The sequence below is a fragment of the Harmonia axyridis genome, chromosome 6 (genome assembly GCF_914767665.1).
Source record: "Harmonia axyridis chromosome 6, icHarAxyr1.1, whole genome shotgun sequence".
Taxonomy (NCBI): domain Eukaryota; kingdom Metazoa; phylum Arthropoda; class Insecta; order Coleoptera; family Coccinellidae; genus Harmonia; species Harmonia axyridis.
Window position 1 is genome coordinate 38,911,240 of NC_059506.1, and position 22,293 is coordinate 38,933,532.

Below are 22,293 nucleotides of genomic sequence, written 5' to 3' on the forward strand. Positions count from 1 at the left end.
ATTTTTCTTTCTTCACCCCAGTAAAAACACATTTCCAGATCTTACTGAATTTAATTCATGTTGAAATTTACTATAGTTTCGCTAAAAACTATATATTTACAAGTAAAATTCTGTTGAAATACAGATATTGAACTTTATAATATTGAATTAACGCTACACAGTCAGAATTGTTGAACATTCAATTGAAATACAGTTGCGGTTTGAAGATGGAAATCTAGAAATCCTAAAAGAGAGTATTTTCACTACAACGAAGGAAGAAACTCCGGAACTTGTCTGAATATCTGAATTTGGCGGTAACTGATGAGTCACCGGCTTTGAAAAAGTAACATCTATTTCATCTAATCACAGTTATGCTTTTTATCAAAAATATTCTAATTTTTGACGAATCTATTTAGGTTCTATATGAAAAAATTAATAAAGCTTCATAAATTTGGCCGAAATTTTAAACTAACGCAATTTACTTAAAAAAATTAGAAAAATATATGTTTATAACACCTTTGACTCACTGAAAAAATTACTACAAACAATTTCAACAACTATCAATAAAAAACAAACTAAAACTATTATGGAGTTCAACTGAGTGTACTTATTTCATCCACTTCAATCAATCTAGTTATCATTTCCGAAATTGTCTTCTAGTAATTTGTCCAGAAATCGTTAACACATGAATCAATACAATGAAAAAACACTCGTAAGTTTTCAGAACAGAAAATTATAAGATATTAATAACACATCTATAAACATCATAAAATACTGGCCACCTAAATTGAAATCCTTCAAAAACCGGGCATATTCATTGAATAATGTTAAAAAAAAGTAAAATACATTCATGGTGTGAGTGTGCTTCATTGCTTCTTCTAGTGAATTTAACCTAACTCTCTATCTCCTTAAAATCTATCTCAAAATAAATATTACACAGCCCCTATACTTTGAACATATTTACAAAATTGGCAAATATAAGGTACTCCAAAACATGAACATTCAAATTATATAATACTTATTAAGGCAAGTTTCGTAGAGAGGATTTATGATTGTATGGAAGGAAATCAAAACAAGAAGGAAACATTCCAAACGAAAAGTTAAAATACTCCAATAAAACAGTGACGGAACATCTTTAAGTTAAATCATCAACTTAAATAATTGTACTTAATACTGAAACAGTACCCATTCAAGGTCATTTAGGCGGGGCGTTAACAGTAAACGCCCCTTAGTAGTCAGTCATTCAGTTGGCTGAAATATGTTTTACGTAAGTAATTACAATACGTATTAACGCTTTATTTTCAAGGTCACTGAAGATGCACTCTGAAAACTACGTAAAAAATGTTTACGTAACGCTCGTTTTCAAGATGAAGGTGAAGTAATAAATTACTTTGAAATTTAAGACGATGAATACTCTACGTATTTACAAAATTTCGGGTAGAAATATTGGCCTTGAATAATAGACCTATATCAAAACTCTGAAAAGGTTCAAAAAGGTGACCTTAACAGCTACGTTTCGATCTCAAGCGGGATTCAAAAAGACTTTCAAAGAGGTATTTCCTACTAAGTGATCACCTAAACTATCATCTACTATCAATATAATTCGTTTATCATCAACAATTTTAACGTTACTATTGACAGAACAATTCCTACCTCTCTTTCGAAAGAGAGTGTCTGTTCCTTTCATATTGACCGGATATCTAATGTTTTTTGTGACCGTTTCCGTTTTTCGTTGCGTCAAAGGCCTCTATGGGATCAGTTTTGGAGTTCCTACAAGACTCCACGTCTAAGGAGACGTTGGACACTTGTCGGGAGACGAATTTTCTGTACCTCTTCAGGATGGGCAGGATCAGCAAGAAAGCTCCGGATATCGCTATGCACACACCGGCGGCGACGAAGGTTATGGTGTAGCTCTTGGTGACGTCACAGATATAACCTGAAAAAACAACCATATGATCAGATTGGAACTATCTTCATGATTATTCAGTTTCTACCTCCTAACGATGGTCCTATAAGGTTCCCAAAACCCTGCACCAGCAGAAGCAACCCATACGCATTGGCGAACCTGTCGATGGATATCAGTTCTACCAATATGATAGACACAAGGGAATAGTTGGCGGCAATGAAAAAACCAAAGGCTCCTGACAGGGCGGATAAGACGGTGTAGTTGGTCGCAAAGGGCATTAGGGCTGTCACACCTCCGCAACAAAACATGCAGAAAGCGTAAATCAGTTCCGCGTTGGCCCAAGGTCGATCGCCCATCCAACCGAGGATTATCTGAAACGTCAACTGTCAACGAAGATATCATAAGTGTGTGTGTATACGTACCTCCCCGACCATATTGACTATTCCTATCATGGATATCAGCAAGGAGGCGTTCTCCGAGGTTACTTTCAGGTTGTTCGTCGCGTAATCGGTCATATAAACGTATGGAACATCGTACCACGTGTACAAAAGAAAGTTAGACAAGGCGAAAACTAAAAATTTCGGATCGGCTAAATGGGAGATATCTATTATGTCGACCAGCAGATCCCAGAGGTCCCATAAGGCGGAGAACCATTGGTTCTTCTCCTTGGACAGGGTGGTCATCGAGTTGCGGTAGATGTCCGGGCAAGAGGAAGCCCTTAGTCTGTAGCGGTTGATGTTCAACATAGCGCCTCTGTAGGACACGGATAGCCTGGAAAGATGTAAGATTGGTGGTGAACAAGGGTAGTCGAGTAAGATAAAGAATAATCACCTGTGTATTCTCAGATCGTTGAGAAAAGCAGTCTTAGGGGCCTTTTTGGGGGGCGCGTTGGCCTTCTCATTCCATTTAAGGAAGAGCTCGTCCTTGATGTTCGTGGTATCAGGAGGCGCGTTACCAATAGTCTTCATGGTGGTGTAGATCTCGTTGTTCAAGCGGGCGGAATCGCTGAAACTCCTTGAAGGCGACAGCAATCCCGGATAATTTTGCTTGATCACGTTGTAGACGTTCTTGTGCGACGCCAACAGTTCTATGACCTCGATAGGCACCTTTTCCCTGTTATCCACGTAGGTAGGCAGATTCACCAGCGAGGAACACAGTCTGTTCTCCGCGTTGTCGCTGGTCTCTGCCTCCGTCGCCTCCAAGATCGGCTGCAAGGCGCTTGCGGTGTTGGTGCTGTTGCTCACCGAGAACGTGTCCACGGAGGAACCCTTGTTCCTACGTTTCAGTTCGCGGTTCCTCTTCCTCTCCTTCGCCAGCTTCTTCTGCTGTTTGAAGGTCCACGGGAGATCCCGCATGAGCAGACCACAAACGGCAAGGTTCAAGAACAAACCGGCGAGGATCAAGGTGGTTCCTCTCCATCCGTACTCGTCGAGGAGGAACTGGATCAAAGGGGCGAAGATGAAAGTGCCGATGCCGCTACCGCAAACCGCCAAGCCGGTGGCAAATGATCTTCTCTTCTCGAAGTAGTAGGCGACGATCACCACGGACGCCACGTAACAAAGGCTCAATCCGAATCCGGCCATCAGGCCGAAGGTCAGATAGAGCATCATCATGCTGTTCATACGCGAGCTTATCATGAAGGCCACAGAAGAGAGGATGGAACCGAAGATGGTGACCTTACGACAGCCATACCTGTCAGTCAAGAAACTAGCTATAGGACCGGACAATAAAGGCATAGCCATGAAGAGGCCTCCCACCACGGCGGTGGTACCGCGGTCCGCGTGGAAATAGTCCACGAACTCGACGAAGATGACGCCGAAACTGAAGGTTATTCCGTCGGCGATCAGGTTCACCATGAAGGAGGCGGCCACGATCACCCAACCCCAACCGCCGTCTGGAGGTCTGGCCTCCGTGTACTCGTCAGAGGATTCACTATCCGAACTTGAACCGGAACTGCTTGAGATGCTTTCTCTGGACCGGAGTAGCGTCTGTTTGACATCCTGATTATCTTCCTGTCGATCGTCTTCGTTGAACTGCACCTGCAATCATAAAAAAAAACAGTTAACATAAGTCTACCTGCCTTAAGGATTTAGTTTTTCGTTAATAGATGTAGGGAGGTTAAGGCTTGGTGGTAAGTTCAGTAGTTTGAATTTAATGTTAAAGGTAAGGAGATTGGAGTTTCTTGCTGCTAAGTAGCAGAGGTTTAGGTTTGAATTTGCAGATAGTGAAGGTTTTGAGGTTAAAGTTTCTGGGTAGTTAATGTTCACAGCTCTAGGTTTATCTTCTCACTTCTTGAAATCTAGATTTTTCAGATGGTAAGAGTAAAATCTGCCTTGGTGGTAAATGCAGGAGGTTTGGCTCTCCCGATGATGAAATTCCAAAGGTTTAGGTTTACCATCTCATAGTTCAAGGTTTAGATTTGCAAATTATGAAAGTCTTTGAGGTTTAGGTTTTCTAGTGATAAGAGGCTCTTAAACTTTACCACCGGTGAACCTAAACCGCCTAGGTTTCCTGGTGGAAGAGGTGAAGAGATTTAGGTTTTCCATGGTTAGAGTATACAGCTTTAGGTTTTAAATTTTGGATTCGTTTTAGCTTTTACATTTCGAGAATTAGATGATGACTGATGAGATTGGTAGTAGGAGCCAAAAGGAATAGCTCTTTGTAACGTCACTTATAGGAATTATAATCAAGGATCTTTCAAAGTTGTTACCCACCCTCAGGATAGGTTTCTCCTCCTCCGCGGGGGTGTCCTGGCCCACCAGGGGGTTCTCGTAGATGGTCCTGGGGGTGCCGTTGGTATAAACGCCCGCGACCAGATCGTTCTTGTCGGCAACACTGTTTCCGTTCGGCGCGTCGGCAACGTCGCGCTTTTCACTCACTGTCGCGTTAATGTCAATGTTTTCGTTATGGTCCATGTCGTTTTCGGCCATTCCTGTAGCTCCCTGCTGAACTGCCTGCGTAAAGACCCCAACAAGCCGGTGATGCTGCAGCTTCTCATGGAACTTTTCATGCGTGCCTTGGTCGACCCGAATTGTCGTGGGCGTTGGTCAGTTGATCTCAGCCGTCGTGCCATGCGGGGCAACAAGATGCGACAGATGATCCACGAAATGTAACTGGAAAAAACAGACACACAAACTGTTAAAAAACTTATTATTAAAAAAAAATTATCGTGTTCTGTTGAAGGATAAGGAAACTAAGACTGCAGACTAACCTAACTCGTTTAGGTTGGGGTCAAACTGAAAATTTCATATGGAATTGAGGTTAGGTCTACCGAAAGTTATGTTATGTTTTCTATTGCGACTCTCCTAGGTAAGGTTCACGGCTTGGCTTGATTTTCAAGCTACTTGGCTTGTTATAAATCATAACAAAATAAAAAATTAAGTTTCTTTATATTGAGAAACCTCCAGGCTTTGTTTGATTTCATAATTTTCCATCTAGGATCTAAGACACATGAGGCATCTTATAGATTTGTCGCCTAATCTATTGCGGGTTTTTTGTAACTGTAAGAGCAGCTCTGAAAAATTGTCTTTCAACAGCAGCTGAAGATGCTGGCCTTGATAAAAAATTCTTGGCTATTTTGGCCAAGTTTGGAAAGATATTTCTGAAACTACCAATAGATTTCATAGAAATTTGGGAAAACTACTAATAAAGTCACAATGGCGAATGCTTCAGTCAAGTAGGTGGTTAAAATGTCAAGCTACTTGGCTTGATGAATCCCTACTCCTAGACGTCTGTGAGACCTTTCAGAAGTTTAGATGAGCTTTTACGAGAAGATAGAGGAAGCTTAAATGATCCCTTTTGGGATTTTTATCCAATTTTGATGGAATCTGGCAGTAGATAGTCCCGTACTAATTTCAGCTTTTTCAGATGTAGGGTACAAGTTGGCGCAAATGTGAATCTCCATATCTTGCGTTCTACTGATCAGTTTCTGAAGAAATTTGGTAGGGATGCTCAAAATGCGTGGATCAATAGCAATTTGATCTCTTTCAAATATCTCAAGATGAGTATTTCGAGTTCTACTGATCCCATGTTAATAAGATTTGGTAAGGGCATGTGGACTAGATCACAAGTGATTCAAAAAGTATTGCAACATTTTCTGATAAATGATGCGTTGTGCATTAGCTAAAATTACCGGGACCTCCGTATTTGGCTTCTATGTATTCGATTTCATGCAAGTTGGTGTGGGTGTTCGAGCTGAGACATAAATGGTTTTAAAGAAATTTTGACTGCTTTGAACATACGGTGCACGTTACGCATGCGCTATTAAGAACTTTTCGGGAGAGAAGACCGAAAATATCATACTGTAAAGGGCTCATTTTGGGAGCGAAGAATTTTCAGTGTATATTGCGATTTTATATTAGTTTGAAGTGTCAAACAAAGATTTCGCGTTGAAAATGTTACATAATCTGTCGATGTTCTTCACATCGATAACAATGAACTGCCGATTTATCATCAACTCTAAAATCAAATTTGATACAAGTAATAATTTTTTTAGGGGCTCACCATGACCATGATGTTTCATTAGTATCAGAAGAGAGAAAATTATCGAATTACGTTCTGGAATAGGCTGGCTGAAACTGATTCGGTAAGTTATCGATCATTATACAAATTTTCATCCCAGTCAATTGTTAAACCGCAGAATTGATTAACGAATTATAATCTCCACGGAATATCGAAGATGTCACGAGGGATCTCCATGTAACATCTTCGATATTCGCGGAAAAACAAGAATCTACCTTCGGGACGTCTCCGAATCGTATTATAATCGTTTTCACCGCGCCATAACTGGATTCCGACTGAACTCTAACCGATAGGAACGGTCGACGAGGCGATTTTTTTTTCAATAGTAATTACGTTTAATAAATGCGGTTGCAGGGAATCGTTTAAAATCGGCAATTCCCTTCCTGCGGTCTCTCGTTTTATCTTCATTAAGATTGATGTTCGTGTACACGAGCGGAATGGGGGATCCCTCGTATAGACTAATTTGTTAGGCGTCTGCCGACTCGAAAACAAAGGTTTCTATCGTTCACTTTGCGTAATTAATTTATACGTGTACACCATAGAGTAATAAATATAGATAGAGGGAGTATACGCAATTTTGACTTGTCCCCAACATGGTTTAGATTACGTTGTCGGATTGTGATATATTTTCAAATCCACAATTTTACTTTATCGTTATGAATGTATATTATATTGAATGAAATATATTTATTTGAGTGATTCCCGATTAAATATGCAAATTTGAATATTTGGAATCCGATATTTTTCCTAATTCTCGAATTTATAATAAGCAGAATATTTATTATTATATGTATCTACCTGCTGTAATCCAAGGTTTGGCAACTTTTGCTCTCTTAGTGTCATCGGTTGTTTCACGTCGTTTGGCGCGCTTGAAATTTGTTTCCTGAATCTCTGATATATTTAGGTATTTATTTCATTATATTTTGAGTTAATATGAAACGTTGATTCACTATGGGACATGAGAAGTGCGTTCTTTGTGGAGAAACTCGCGAATTGAGTGAAATATCGTAACACTGATATGTTTTCATTTCCGCGCGCTTCATGTCAAATTTGAAAGTTCGTGTTGGAGACAAAATTTCCTTACTGAAAATGACATATGCTCCCTCTACCTATGTTCATTACTCTGAGGTATCACGAACTGAAAACCGACGTTTTTCAGTAAAATATTTGGCGTTAAACAGCAGGACGAAAGGTGAAAACACCGCAAATCTGTCAGATGAAATATAACTTCTCCAGGGAGCAATTTACCGCGTCAATAACCACTGAAGATCAAAGGCAACAGCGCATCGTCGATTCCGAATATTGTTAGGGCTGTTCAAGCGGAAGAAACTGGATTTTTTGCGTCGATATGTGACAGAGGATGAAGCTTTGATTCATCACTTCTAGAGTCATATCCAGAGAATTCTCTCCGAGGGGTAATTTCAACATCTAGGGAGGGTAGTCAAAAATTCGTTTTGATTTTGAGAGATAGTTTTTCAAAATATTTCGCATTAAAACAGAAAGTGAAAAAATCGTTGTACATAATTTCAAAATTTTGTTTACAAAGGGTGTTTTTTTTAGAGCTATAAAACTTTAAATTTCAATGAAACAACGATGGAATATTCGATTGACATGAATTTTATTTAACCGTAAGATAATCTTGTGGCATTACATTTTAAATATGATTTCTGGCATATGACCTCCACGGCTGGCTCGGATGTAGTCCAATCTGGACGTCCAATTTTCGATAACTTTTTCCAACATTTGTGGCCGTATATCGGCAATAACACGGCGAATGTTGTCTTCCAAATGGTCAAGGGTTTGTGGCTTATCCGCATAGATCAATGACTTTACATAGCCCCACAGAACGTAGTCTAGCGGTGTTGAATCACAAGATCTTGGAGGCCAATTCACAGGTCCAAACGTGTCTTTCAATAAATCGATTGTGGCACGAGCTGTGTGACATGTTGCGCCGTCTTGTTGGAACCACAGCTTCTGGACATCATGGTTGTTCAATTCAGGAATGAAAAAGTTAGTAATCATGGCTCTATACCGATCACCATTGACTGTAACGTTCTGGCCATCATCGTTTTTGAAGAAGTACGGACCAATGATTCCACCAGCCCATAAAGCGCACCAAACAGTCAGTTTTTCTGGATGTAACGGTGTTTCGACATACACTTGAGGATTAGCTTCACTCCAAATGCGGCAGTTTTGTTTGTTGACGTAGCCATTCAACCAGAAGTGCGCTTCATCGCTAAAATGGACGTAGTGCGCGATACGTATTCCGCACAGAACCATTATTTTCGAAATAAAATTGCACTATTTGCAAGCGTTGTTCAGGCGTGAGTCTATTCATGATTAATTGCCAAACCAAACTGAGAATAAATCACTTGACAGCTGTTAAATCGGTCGCCATATTGAACAAATTAAAGTTATATACCTCGAAAAAAAAAACACCCGTTATATCACATAGTTTTCGAGACTAACATTTTCAATTAGAATTCATTTTGAGACTCCGCAAGTAAGATTGGAACAAACGCAGATCGATATTCTGCCAATTCATGAATCGCCATCAACAGCTGCTCGGATATGTTAGATTAGAAACTTTCTTTTAATGTTCGGGCAATTTCCCAACACCCCCCGTACCTCGAGGCGTAATAACGCGATGATAATATCTGTTTGGAAACACGCGGCTTTAAATACGCATTTGAATTTTTGGCATAAAGACGGTCGGCCGAAAATAGGCCAGAGACGTATCGAAATAGATCCCCTGAATGGGACATAAATAAATAGATTTGACGCAAATTTCGGTCGATTCTCCGAAAAGACGGCATAATCGATCGCCGTTTGGGCGAAAGACGCCAAATTCTCGGCCTCCGGTCGCAATTTCTGATTATGTTGATTTCGTAAGATTTATTTTTCTCGTTGTTGAAGGGATAGATCGAACACGTCCATTTTAAAAGTTTGTTTGTCCGCCAAAGTGTTGTTTATCAGTTATTCTAACAATTCTTGGCAACAATTTATGAAAAAGAGTTCAATTTTTGTTCATTTGTATGACCTAATAGCGATTTTTATACATGAAAACGCCATTCGAGGTTGTAATTGTACAAATGCATAAAATTTACTATTATTTTTGGAAGAAAGCTTATTATCTGAAAATTGCCTAGTTTATCTTCATAATTCTTCAAAAAACAAACCGAATGTATTTTTAAAACATAACATGCTTAAATGTGAATTTATGGTGTCATTTGTATTATACACAAGTGAAATTTATTGAAACATTTCGCGAATGTTGTTACTGCCTGTTGAATTTGGTTTTCTTGATGGATAACAGAATATTAAAACAGAAGAAAAAATGAACGTTTTTGGGAAATCTTGAACACCTTTTATTCTTTAAGATAATTTTCAAATACCTAAGAAGGAAAAATTCATATTGATTAATAAATAAATAATAATAAATCCATAAAAAGTGTTCCAATTTCCAATTGAAGTATTAATCCAAATTGAGGAGAATTTTCCATTTCCGCACCCAAAGTAGAGTCGAAAACTGAGGAAAATTGATAAGCAAATAAGTTAGAATTTGGAATAATGACTGATAAGGTACAGGTGTCATTGAAAATTACAAAAAAGATTTGTGCAATTTTTCCACTACATACTTTTCTTAGTACAGATACTTTCGATGGGTACTTCAAATTCATTTGAGATACTGAGAATGATGATATAATGATTACTACGTAAATTTTCAATTGATTGACCTTTAAAATCGCTTGACGACACTCCCTTCAGATACAGGGTGTTTTCGAAGCGAATGTCAATATTCGAAGATTTGAATTTATGTATTATTTTGAATTGAAACATTGTTTTTTCAAATGACTTCAAAACTGTATTATTAATTATTATTATTAATAATTGGATATGGTATATCCATAGACCATAATCTAGATAATAATAAGAGCTAGATGCACAATAACGCATCTAGCTCTTAGAGTTGCTAAATAAAACTCTGACTCATCCATTACGTATGTTTCATCAAGGTAAGAAAACAAGTTCATTCACTTCAAAATAACTGAAGGAACAGCAATAAATCTTCAATATTTCAAGAACATGTTCGAAATGTCACCAAATTATGCAGCTGAAGGTTGAGATTAAATGTAAGTTATTAGAGTAGAAATGTCATTAATTTATGGCATTTGAAGGTCATAATCAACTGAAAACTGTAGGGAAATGCTATTAGATATGTCGTTTTGAGCATCTAATATCTAACTTAGTGTGCTGGCTAGACAGGCATAGGTAATTTTTAAATAATAGAAATAGATCCCTTTTAGCCTTTAAAACGTATGGATCTTGTTGTCAAATCAAGAGGATCAGTGCTGCAAAACAATCAATTTTTGTATTGAATTTCATTAAAATAGCTTTCGTAGTTGGCGAGTAGACTTCAACAAGTAGATGGAAATTTTTCATTCGATTTTTGTGTATAGTTTAAAAGGTAAAATCTAAAAATATCAACAGCAGGTTAAACATTATTTTTCTTTGAGTAATTCCAAAAGTTTATTTATGGAAATAATGAAATGAATCATCAATATAATAATTTTCAGCTGTAATTTTTCACGGGAATAAGACTCACTTAACGATTTTCAACACTGATATATTAACAACTAGTTAATCATGTGGGAAATCAGTACAACATTGTATGCGGATAACGATAATGATACGAACTATTTCCCAAGTCTAACGATAACTATAATCGATAAAAAAGCACTTGAAATCTACCACTTTTATATATCTTTCCGAATGGATGAAAAGTAAATCATTTCTGTAATAAAGGATATTGTGCGTCAAAACATTTTATATGTGTTTATTTTTACTTAACAAGCGTATAATGAAAACCTACGAGAAAACAGGAATTATCAACAACCCTGTCTAAAGTTAACCATACGCAACTCTTATGAAAACGGAAAACATGATAAAATCACAACAAAACTCGGAAAGACTGAACGAAAACAAAACCAATACTCACAGAACAAAAGCATAACAACAAGCGCCACAGAATAACACAGAAACGTTTGGCGGGTCTAGGGGGAAAAACAACGTGAGGAAACACTAAAGATAAGTAAACAAAAACGTCGGAGAAATCAGTACTTTTTTTTTTACGATCCGGATCGATCGATTTGTGGGTAATAGCGTCCGACGAAAACGTTTGATGTATACACGCGCGGAGAGAGAGAGATTTCGGCGGGCAGAGGTGTTTGGCAGCGATTTTCGCGTCTGAAAAAAGACGCTACGAGGAGACCGCGTTTTGCAGATGGACGATAAATAATTGCTTACACCACATATGACGGTGTCGAGCGGGCTCTTTTTTCCGATAAGTTCACGTTCTGCGACAGAATTCGATCGATTCCCATCGACGGATACGGGGGCCGTACGAGAAGTTCGCCGTAGCCCGACCTTTAGTTTTGACAGCAAAGTGGAACGGTAGATTTGTTGCGGAGAATTACAGGTTATTCCCAATGTTCCCTCTCGAGGATGATCCTCGTTACTGATATACAGGGTGATAATTTATTCCTATGCATGAAAAAAGTTGGGTAAGTTACACACTGGAAAACCACTGGACCGATTTTCATGATCCGATTGATATGAAATTTGAATTTGCCTCCTTCCAGAATAGCAAAATATCCTAAAATCAACGAAAAAAATAAAATACTAGAGAAACTATAGTTATTAGGTATATCCCTGTAATACAGGGTTTTCCAATAAGATGTCTCATTTTGAATACGCTCTATTAGTGTGACGTCACACACCGGCATTTTTGGTTCTCCTGTCAGTGTTCGGAATCCAAACAAATAAATTGTCATTCAAATTAGTACGGTGTCGTTGAAGGAATTGGCTTATTTTCATAAATAAGAGTATTTGAGGAACGATTTCAGTATTAATTGATAGATATAAGTAACGAGGTTAATACCAGTAAGTTTGAATCCTGTATCATTCCCCAGATTTTGTAAAAATCCGTGTTTATCAGTTGAACTTCAAGTTCGAACTTACTGGCATTAATCTCGTGCCTTCTGTCTATCAATTAATAGTAAAATCGTTCCTTAAATAATCTTATTTATCAAAATAAGCCAATTTCTTCAACGACAACGTACTAATATGAATGACAATTTGTTTGTTTGGATTCCGAACACTGACAGGAGAACTAAAATAGCGATGTGTGACGTCATCACTAATAGAGCGTATACCCCGTTATCTGAACAGCTGTCACTTTCGAAGCTGTCATCTTTTGACATATGACAAGTAAAAACTACGCCATTACTAAAATTGGAACGATACACGCTTCCCTCAACGCAGTGATTTTGTTAAAATTCGCTACAAAAATGGTGAAAATATTGCAGTTACAGTTGAACACAACACAGCTAAAGCAATTTTGGATCACCGTGTAGCACCTTCACAGTCGACAATAGTGAAACTGATGGAAAAACTTGGGCAATATAGTGATGTGAAGAATCGAAACCGTGTGCGACGCTCGTCAAAAACAACTGGGAATATTGTTGCTATAGCTCGTAGTATTGACGAAAACCAAGGTTTGCCGATTCCTGATCGATCTTGGGAATTAGACATTCCAAAAACGGCATTAGACCGGAAGGTGTTGATATGAATGATGTTCAATTTCAACAAGACGTGCCAGATGAGCAACAAAAGAATTGCAATTTGGCAAGAAAATTTTCCTGGCTGTGTTATTTCTCGAAGAGGTGTTCACAATTGGCCACCGAAATCTTGTGATTTAACACCTTCAGACTTTTTATTCTTTGGAACTAATGCTCCACAATCAATTCAAAACCTCAATAGAGGAAGATTTTCAATATCAAAAGGAGGAAGCCTTTTATTGGAATACCCTTTATTAATTGCGTCAACTCAGTTATATTAGCTGAAAGTTAATTTAACCAATATAATTTCATTTCAAAACAATATAAATGTCGTCAAAATTTCTGTTATCAGCCAAACGCAACAATTTTTCTATATTTCCGGTAAAATTTCATGATTAATTTGTTTATTTTGAATGTTTAATGAGAAATAAACATATTCAAGTGTGATTAGGATAGTGTTTGTCAACAATCCAAGAGATATTGTAAGTTTATAATGAGTTTGCTAATCATAAACTCAGTCTATACCTATTTTTAATTCACACGAAAAGTTTCAAGGGAAAAAAAACTGTCTCGATAACGGATGATTCGACAGCCATTTTAATTGTTTAATTCAGTCTCCCAATTAATTATGAACCAACAATTTTGGAATGGAGAATATTTTTCTTCGACAAATTGAGCTGATCGTATCGAATATATCGTAAACAAGTTCGGAGAAAATGAAATATATATGTCGTAAGTGGAAAACTTCCGCAACTAGAACCTCCCGAAATCGTATCAACTGGTCCAATAATACAAGAAACGTCGCTCATAAAAAGTTTCCAATTTCACTTGGCCGAAACTGGAAAGAAAGATAAACAACAGGAAATTTCCACGGATGTAAACTCCCCCACGCGAAAAAATGGGCAAAATATTCCACTTACACATCGGCCGGCTACGAAGGCCATCTCGCACAGAAAACCAAACCACAGAAAACCACACGGTGGTAGTTACTACCGCGGAACAGACATAGTAAAAATACTCTCTCGATACAATGAACAGACTAAATTGCGCTAGTATAAATCCACAAAGAAATTAATCTCCTCATCCTTTCTGTATCTATTGTAGTCAAGATACGGTGGTACACTGAACTGGAATCGTTTTATTTGTAATCGTGTCATTATTATTATCGCTCTGGAGGTACATTTACATTGGGATAAGACGTACTTTTCCTAGTTTGTAACTTACGAAAAAAAAAACGATATATGTAATGGGTGCTCGATATCATCTGGCTCTTAGGGAGATTAAAAATGGTTCCAGTGGCTAAACTGATACGGCGGTATATTATAAAGAAATATAAATCGAAGTTTTAGCTATCCATAAGTACCTCCAGATGTTGTCTTGGAATTATCTGAATAGATCTTCCATGATCAGGAATTTCAAATACTTCATAAGGTTGTCTTCAGTGTTGGCACATTGTAACTTCAAAGACGAAAGTGTAAGATTACAAATATAAATTTCAAACGTTAGAAACAAGACAATAATTTCAACGAAATTCCAGCCCATCTAAAATATTTGGAAAATTGCAAGACTAAGTTGATTTATGTGTTCACCAGTTCTGTGGCTCACATCAAGGCCAAAAAAATTGATCCAATTCGAAATGGTTATATTGGCAACACTGTGTAATTAGTTGACATTTCTTATGTCATTTGTGTTCAGTAGGTTATGCCATTCAATTATGGAAAGATACACGCTTCAACAACGTTTAGAAATTGTTTTATCAAAATCAGTGCACATTTGTGAATTCTGAAAGAAATTTACGCTGAATTCATAGACGAAGTTTTTTTATTAATCAATACGCTCTATTAGTGTGACGTCACACACCGCCATTTTTGGTTCTCCTGTCAGTGTTCGGAATCCAAACAAATAAATTGACATTCAAATTAGTAAGGTGTCGTTGAAGGAATTGGCTTATTTTCATAAATAAGAGTATTTGAGCAACGATTTCAGTATTAATTGATAGACAGAAGGAACGAGGTTAATACCAGTAAGTTTGAATCCTGTATAATTCCCAGATTTTGTATGAGGCCGTGTTTATTAGTTGAACTTCAAGTTTGAACTTACTGGCATTAATCTCGTTTCTTCTGTCTATCAATTAATAGTAAAATCGTTCCTTAATTAATATGACGAATAAGCACTGATAACGAACAATTCAACAAGTCCTAAGTGTTGTTCAAGCGTGTATCTTTTCGTGATTAAATGACATAACCTACTGAACATAAATGACATAAGGAATGTCAAAAAATAATACCCAGTGTTGCCATTATAATAATTTTAAATTATACATTCCTATTGGAAACCCCTATACAATAAAATTGTTAGAGTAACCAAGAGCCTCAAAATGAGACTGTTCTTTGTACAATGAGGGAACTATTCTGAAAATGTGCTATAAACTTATAGTTGTGATTCGGTAACCAAACTAAAAACGTAGAGGAATATTCCATGATGAAATCACAACTGAGAATATAAAACGTGGATTAGATATTAGCAAATATATGAAGCTACGATCTCATTTAAAATATCAGAATAAAAGCTGAATCTACAACGAGTAAAAGTTATTCACAAAGGAACAAAAAAAAATTTAAAGGTCAAATTCTTCCTCACTGAACCTGAAAGAAGCATTTGATGTGCGAAATTTTGATGAGGTTAATGTAATAAAACTATAAGGAAGTAAGGAGTCAATGGAATTTTTTTGGCAGACTATTCAAAATTAATCTCTGTAGAATCAGTGAACGAACTGAGAAGTGTATTGAGAATTCGTGCATTATCTTTTGTGGATGTAGAGAATCAATACGACTTGAATGTTTTTTGCATTTACTCAATACTGAGTTTCCCCATAATATCAATAGATGGCATAAATTAAAATGGAAAGTTATCCTTCCTGAAGAGCGTTGAACCTCCGAAAAACACTGCAAAATTGACAGTATTGACACAAAGACTTATTATTGGAATATAATAACGCGTAAGCTTATACACACGTGGCGATAACAGAAAACAATACTACATCACATAGTAACCAATAAAAGTCGGTCTATCTAATCTTCGTTAATATCTAGAAAATGCAAAGAATTACAGAGAGCGATGGAGTAACAACGTTTTCAAAGACAGTCGTCTGGTCCGACGGACTTATCTTGCGAATTCGCAGATTCCTATCTACACTTGGTATAGAGATAACGTACTTTTTCAAGACGATTCATTAGGGATTTCGCAATGTTTTGGAGCGTGGCGGGATAGCTCTATTCATAAAGTAGGCACCTAATTTATATTGGGAGTGCGGGAAAAGTTCGATGAGTAGAATAAATTAATCTGCCAAGTCATATATTCCACCAGTCATTTCAAATTATACAATTTCATCGTTGTTTTGATTAGTGACCGTTTTCCGTTTTAAAAACTGCCGAATTTTCCAAGACAACTAGGCAGCTCATAGCAGACGCAACATTAGAGAAATGTGTGTTCTTGTTTGTTCAACAAACTAACATTTGAATATTTGTCCATGAGAAAATCTCGCTCCGTCGTCGCTCGTTTTCGAACGCATGAGTGTTGGAATTGCCTTCTGCAACGAGTATTAGACGATATTTTCTCTATTTCAGCCAAGTTTTGTGAAATATTGTCGGAATTCAAATTATACATCCTAGTGACTTTTGTATTGTATCTTGGCAGTTGGTGTAACTGTTACGAAAATTGACAGATCACGGAATTGGATTCGTACGTTTTGAATTTTGAAATAATTTATAAAAACGCATGAAATTCGTGAATTATGTCTGACGAAATCGATTTAACACCAACAGAATTCAAAGAAATTGCCAATAATGTTGCGAATCATTTCACTATATCAAAATTATATTGACAATAATTGAAAGTCGGTGTTGAAATTCGATAGAATCGGAAGTCAGTTAAAACAACCATAAAACGAAGAATATAACTTAAAACAATGCTGTTATAAGTTCATTATAGTACTGTTCTCCTGAGTAAAAAAAAGGTTCAGCTGAGGGTAAAGCAGTCGATGAGAATCACTAACACCAGCTGGCAAAGTTATGGCATCCGTATTTTGGGACGTGCTCGGCATATTGTTCATTGAATACCTGGATAAAGGTAAAACCATCAACAGAGAATATTAAATAACGTTATTGGATCAACAGAGTGAAAAAATAATAAAAAATTACTTCAAATAAAAACTTTCACCAAGACAATGTCAAAAACCATGGTCAAATTGAACGAATTGCGCTTCCAACTGGTTGACCACCCAGCTTACTCTGCAGATTTGGCCCCCATAGTGATTACTGGCTTTATGCAGACCTTCCAAAGAATGCTCCAAGGAAAGAAATTAGGCTCTACTAAAGAAGTGATTGCTGTGGTTGAAGCTTATTTTCAAAGCAAATACAAATATTTTCACAGAAAAGGTATTAAAAAGTTGGAAGAGCGTTGGAGTAAATTTATCACTCTTGAAGGCGACTAAGTTGATGACTAAAGTTAAATTTTAAAGAAAAATTGAGTTTTTACTGGTTGAGCCTGTAACTTATCGTGTTGCATATAATTCCTGAGAAATTCACGAAAAGTTTTCATCTTTAACGTTCAAAACAACCTAGATCAACCTTCGTGCCGTGTGTAACGAAGGAAAATCGATTTCCTTCGACTCGAACGCTTTCTCAGAACCGAAACACCTCCGAAGGAGCTTTCCACGTAATTTCCCGGTCAGAGGAAGGCTATAAATAAGCGCGGATCGGATTTCCCGGAGTCCGCGTTGGTTTTTCGCGTGCTGCATTTTCCGACCGCGTCGCATATCAATTTTCCGAAACGGCTCCCAGGAAATGGTGCCCTTTCCCTTGGCCGCCCTACATTGTCAAGGTCGGCAGCCACGTTATCGATCCCTCCTGGAAAATGCGGTTCCGCTGTGAAGGACGCGCGCGGTGCGTTATGCACGGGAAAGCCGCAGTTTTCCTCTGGAAGCGCTTTCCACGAAAAAAATTTTTTTTTCAAAATTTGCCCTTCAACTCATCCCAAAATCGAGTTGAAAAATGTGATCATTATCTCAATTGTAAGCTTTCCAGGAAACGTGGTTATACTCCATTTATTTTAGCATTGGCTTGACGTCAGAGACCAAAGGAAAATGCCGTTGCCAGACTGTCAATAAAATCCTTTAAGTGCTCACAAAACTAATTTTGAAATTCTATACCAAACGTTTTAATGTATATTTGAAGATTAATTGATGATTCATTCAAATTCTTATGGAATCAATGTTTTAAATAAATGCTGATAATCACGAGTATAGCAGATAAAAATCAAATTCCAAAGGTTTATCATTGAAACTTTGGAATACCCATATATTTGCAAATACTAGAATAGATTTAATTTGTACGGGAATTCCAACCATCAATATCGAAAATTCCTCATCGGTACAATCTTATAAAAACTCCTTGTTGAAAAATGGTCCGCTCAAAAACTCAAGTTGGCTGCGTTATTTCCTTCTTGGCGTCAGGAATATGAGCCGAGAATTATGATCAATAACTCTGCGAAGAAGGCAGTTAGTAGTTTTCCCGACCCTCGTTTATATCAAAACGATATTGCCTACCACGCCTAGCAACAGAGTTCCCTCTTAAAAATCGTCCGGAAAACTCTTTACCAATTTTAAATGAATTGTACGACATTTGGCAACCGGGTATAGGTAAAAACTTCGGCCCAAGCCGAAAATAAAACTAATTGCGATAAAGGATAATCAATATTTTGATTTCAATATGTACTTCGAAATTGCGTGTGAGAAATCCATTATTTTGACTGGAATGACAATTTTATGGCATAGAGTAAAAATTGACTGAATTTACCAAATAACCTATCAGTTACATAACAATAAAGGCATCACAGTTTTGTGTAGACCTTCAAGTTTATGTCGCCCGATAAAAGGCTAAAGGTGTCAAATCCCACGATCTCGATGGCCACCGTACTGAAAATAACTCTTTCGACGAAAATCTAGAAAGAAAGCACTCTGCTTAATCTTTGATAATTCATCACTCAACAAGGGCAACAAACACTAGAATAAAAACAACTTTTTTCAATTTATTCGGGAACTACAACGTACGTCTTATCAATAAAAAAAAACAACTACACAGAATCATTAAAATTACAACAGCGGATTCGTGAAAATGCCAACTTAAGTACTATAAAACATTTCCATATCAAAGTTCAACCTCGAACGATACACATATCAAAATTACGCCACCTATCAGTCCACGATTGCAAAAAAAAAAAATTAATCACTCGGCACGCTTATGACGCTCCTGCTACTCCTGCTGCTCATCACACTGCCTTCTTCGTCGCTTCCGCTATCGCTAGAAACCTCCACAGTCTCTTCGTCTTCCTCCTCCTCTTCATCATCGCACTTTCCGTTCTTCCTTGCCATTATCCTCTTGTACTCCCTCACCGTGATCTTCATCGGCGTCATGTCCTTCAGGAAGTGGTACTTGTTGGAGTTCTGCACCACGGTGGCGAGGTTCTGATACTTGAGGGTCTTACCGGAAGGGTCGTCCTGCCTCATGCAGTTGAAACTGTCCACGACCAGCTTCCTGATGAAGAGCTCGGCAGCCTTGCTCATCAGGATCACGGAGTCCTTGCCTACGTTCTCCACGTCAGACGAGCTCTTCATGATCGTGTTGATACGGCCGATCGGCAGATGAGCTGCTTTGGGCGTCGTCGACGCCATTGAGACGCGTTAGATGTCTGCGGTGAGAGAAAAGAAAGAACGTGTAAAAAAAAACAACAAAAAAGAAAATAAGAGAGATGGTTACGCGGAAATGAGTACGAATGGCATTTCTGTGGGTAAGGTTGTTGAAGAGTTCAAGTTCTATTCCATAGAATAATAAACATAGATAGAGGGACTATACGCAATTTTTACATATCCCCAACATGGACAGATTACGTTGTCAGATTGTGATATATTTTCAAATACACAATTTTACTATATCGTTATAAATGTTTATTATATTAAATGAAATATATTTATTTGAATTATTCCCGATTAAATATACAAATTTGAATATTTGAATCCGATATTTTTCCTAATTGTCGAATTTATAATAAGCAGAATATTTATTATTTTCTGTATCTACCTGCTGAAAACCAAAGTTTGGCAACTTCTGCTCTCCTAGTGTCATCGGTTGTTTCACGTCGTTTGGCGCGCTTGAAGTTTGTTTTCTGAATTTCTGATATATTTAGATATTTATTTCAATATATTTTGAGTTAATATGAAACGTTGATTCACTATAGGACATAAGGAGTGCGTTTTTTGTGGAGAAACTCGCGAATTGAGTGAAATATCATATCATTGATATGTTTTCATTTCTGGGCGCTTCATGCCAAATTTGATTGGGGACAAAATTTGCTAACTAACCTAACCTAACTAAAAATGACATATGCTCCCTCTATCTATGTTTATTACTCTGAGGATTTTACCGATCATTCGTCTGAGATCGGTAGTTCAGAATGCTCATGGCTTTTTTTCACACTTTCCCATCATTTTTCACTTGATTTGAACAAATTAACTCCCAACTAATTACTATCAAGTCGTAAAAATTGATGTAATATTTCTGCAACGCTGCTTTCAATTAATAACAATTCCACGAAACATTCCAATTGGCGATAGCCGATGAATCGATCAAACTTTGGATCATTTTGCTTGTTCATAGTTAACCTGCTGAATTGCGCTATAAATATCAATAGTACCATTTTGGAACTAAATTCTAACACATTTTTAATTTTTTATATTCAACACCTTCTGTTGACGAAGTGGTATTTTCAATACAAAAAATAGTAAAGTTACCACCACTAATTGATAATTCTTCACATTTCAATGTGAAAATCTCAACTTGTTTTGCATCAATTCGAATCAATTTCACAAGGAGACACTCGGAATATATTGATTTTTTGACTATATGAATAGTCACCTTCGACCACACGAATTTTGCTAAACATTCGTCGTCAGAACAGTTTCGGAACATTTTCAACGCACCTGAACACAAAATGAATGTAGGTATCTCAATAAAAATATCCCAACTTAAACTTACTAGGCCCATTTTTATTCCCTATTTAAGGGCTTCTTACGTTAAGGCCTCTCAACGAAGGTCTACCTAGGCTGATGCCATTATCATTATGCCAATCTCGATAAAAAAAATTAAATCGATAGATTTCTCACACGGTACCTATTTTATTACCATCTGAAGATCGAACTTCCTCATCCTTATTTTACTAAGAATTGTTAAACCGTGAATGAACCAAATGTATAAGAAACAATTCATGCCAAATAATCTCATTCATTTCCTTCATAAGAATAATCCAAGAATGGAACCTGTAGGTACAGATGTCTACACTTCAGTTAAAACGAAATAATCCATCAATTGATAAAAACCTTTCAAATTAGTTCCTCAATAAGTAATAGCTAATTTCTATTTTCCTTGTCAAATACCTATACAATATTTCCATTGATAAATCGAAAAGGAAAACAAAACCATTATAATTAAAAATAGTGCGATAAAGGCAAATAGCGTATCCCCAGCTCATTCCAACAATTTGGACGATAAACAAACACATCTGGGTCATCTTCAATTACCCCAGATCTGCAACGAATCAATGGTAAATAACAAAAGGGAATTGAGGAAGAATGACCTCCCCCTTTGAAGCCAGCCCAAGTTTAAACGAAAGCGAATGTACTGCCATTATATGTAGAAAACAATGCACTTTTCAAAGTCCAAACACTAGAATTCCCTTCCAATTATTAGATAGATGCGATCAGTGTAACCGAATTTTCATGCAAAGATTATTATTATTTTCCTTTCGTTAACAATTAAGTACTTACCTGGATTAGTTCGCACAAAAATCGATGCTAAAAAACTGCTTTCATCGTGAATTAATGGGTGAAAACACTGACTTATGATCTTACGCTTCGAAAACAGACAACTTAATGAAAGAAAGCCTTTAAACAACCCCAAGTTGAATTGAAAATTTATTGGTTCGATCTACTGTGTTATGATTAGTAAAGGTTGATTGAGAAAATTAAGTAGAAAAGCGGCACAAATCAAATGGAGTATAAAAGAAATGAGATATACCAAATGTATCACAAGAATATTGCTACTAGTGATTGGATTGACGCCTGACGGTTAGTCTTTGGTCTTCAGAAAAAGGAACCTAATTCTAGAGTCACAGAAAATTACCAATGTCCTTCATTCAAATTCACATCAGGCGTTT

At 37.1% G+C, this 22,293-nt stretch overlaps 2 protein-coding genes across 4 annotated transcripts; both read right to left on the reverse strand.

Annotated features, from left to right (window-relative positions):
- Positions 1-31: 31 nt before the first annotated feature.
- On the reverse strand, positions 32-22,226 carry LOC123683321 (monocarboxylate transporter 12-like). Of its 3 annotated transcripts, none has more exons than XM_045622281.1 (6): positions 21,905-22,226; positions 4,600-4,998; positions 2,717-3,924; positions 2,308-2,656; positions 1,974-2,256; positions 32-1,915 (listed from the first exon to the last, which is right to left on the reverse strand). In XM_045622281.1, the coding sequence occupies exons 2-6, from the start codon at positions 4,813-4,815 to the stop codon at positions 1,680-1,682; spliced, it is 2,292 nt and encodes a 763-aa protein (XP_045478237.1). In that variant the 5' UTR covers positions 4,816-4,998; positions 21,905-22,226; the 3' UTR covers positions 32-1,679. The 3 variants fall into 3 exon arrangements, with proteins under 3 accessions (XP_045478237.1, XP_045478238.1, XP_045478236.1); XM_045622282.1 differs by lacking the exon at positions 21,905-22,226 and adding an exon at positions 13,947-14,129; XM_045622280.1 differs by lacking the exon at positions 21,905-22,226 and adding an exon at positions 11,406-11,923.
- LOC123683161 (chromatin accessibility complex 16kD protein) lies at positions 19,307-19,756 on the reverse strand. Its single transcript, XM_045622061.1, has one exon. It carries the CDS (start codon positions 19,754-19,756, stop codon positions 19,307-19,309), a length of 450 nt encoding a protein of 149 aa, XP_045478017.1.
- Positions 22,227-22,293: the final 67 nt, after the last annotated feature.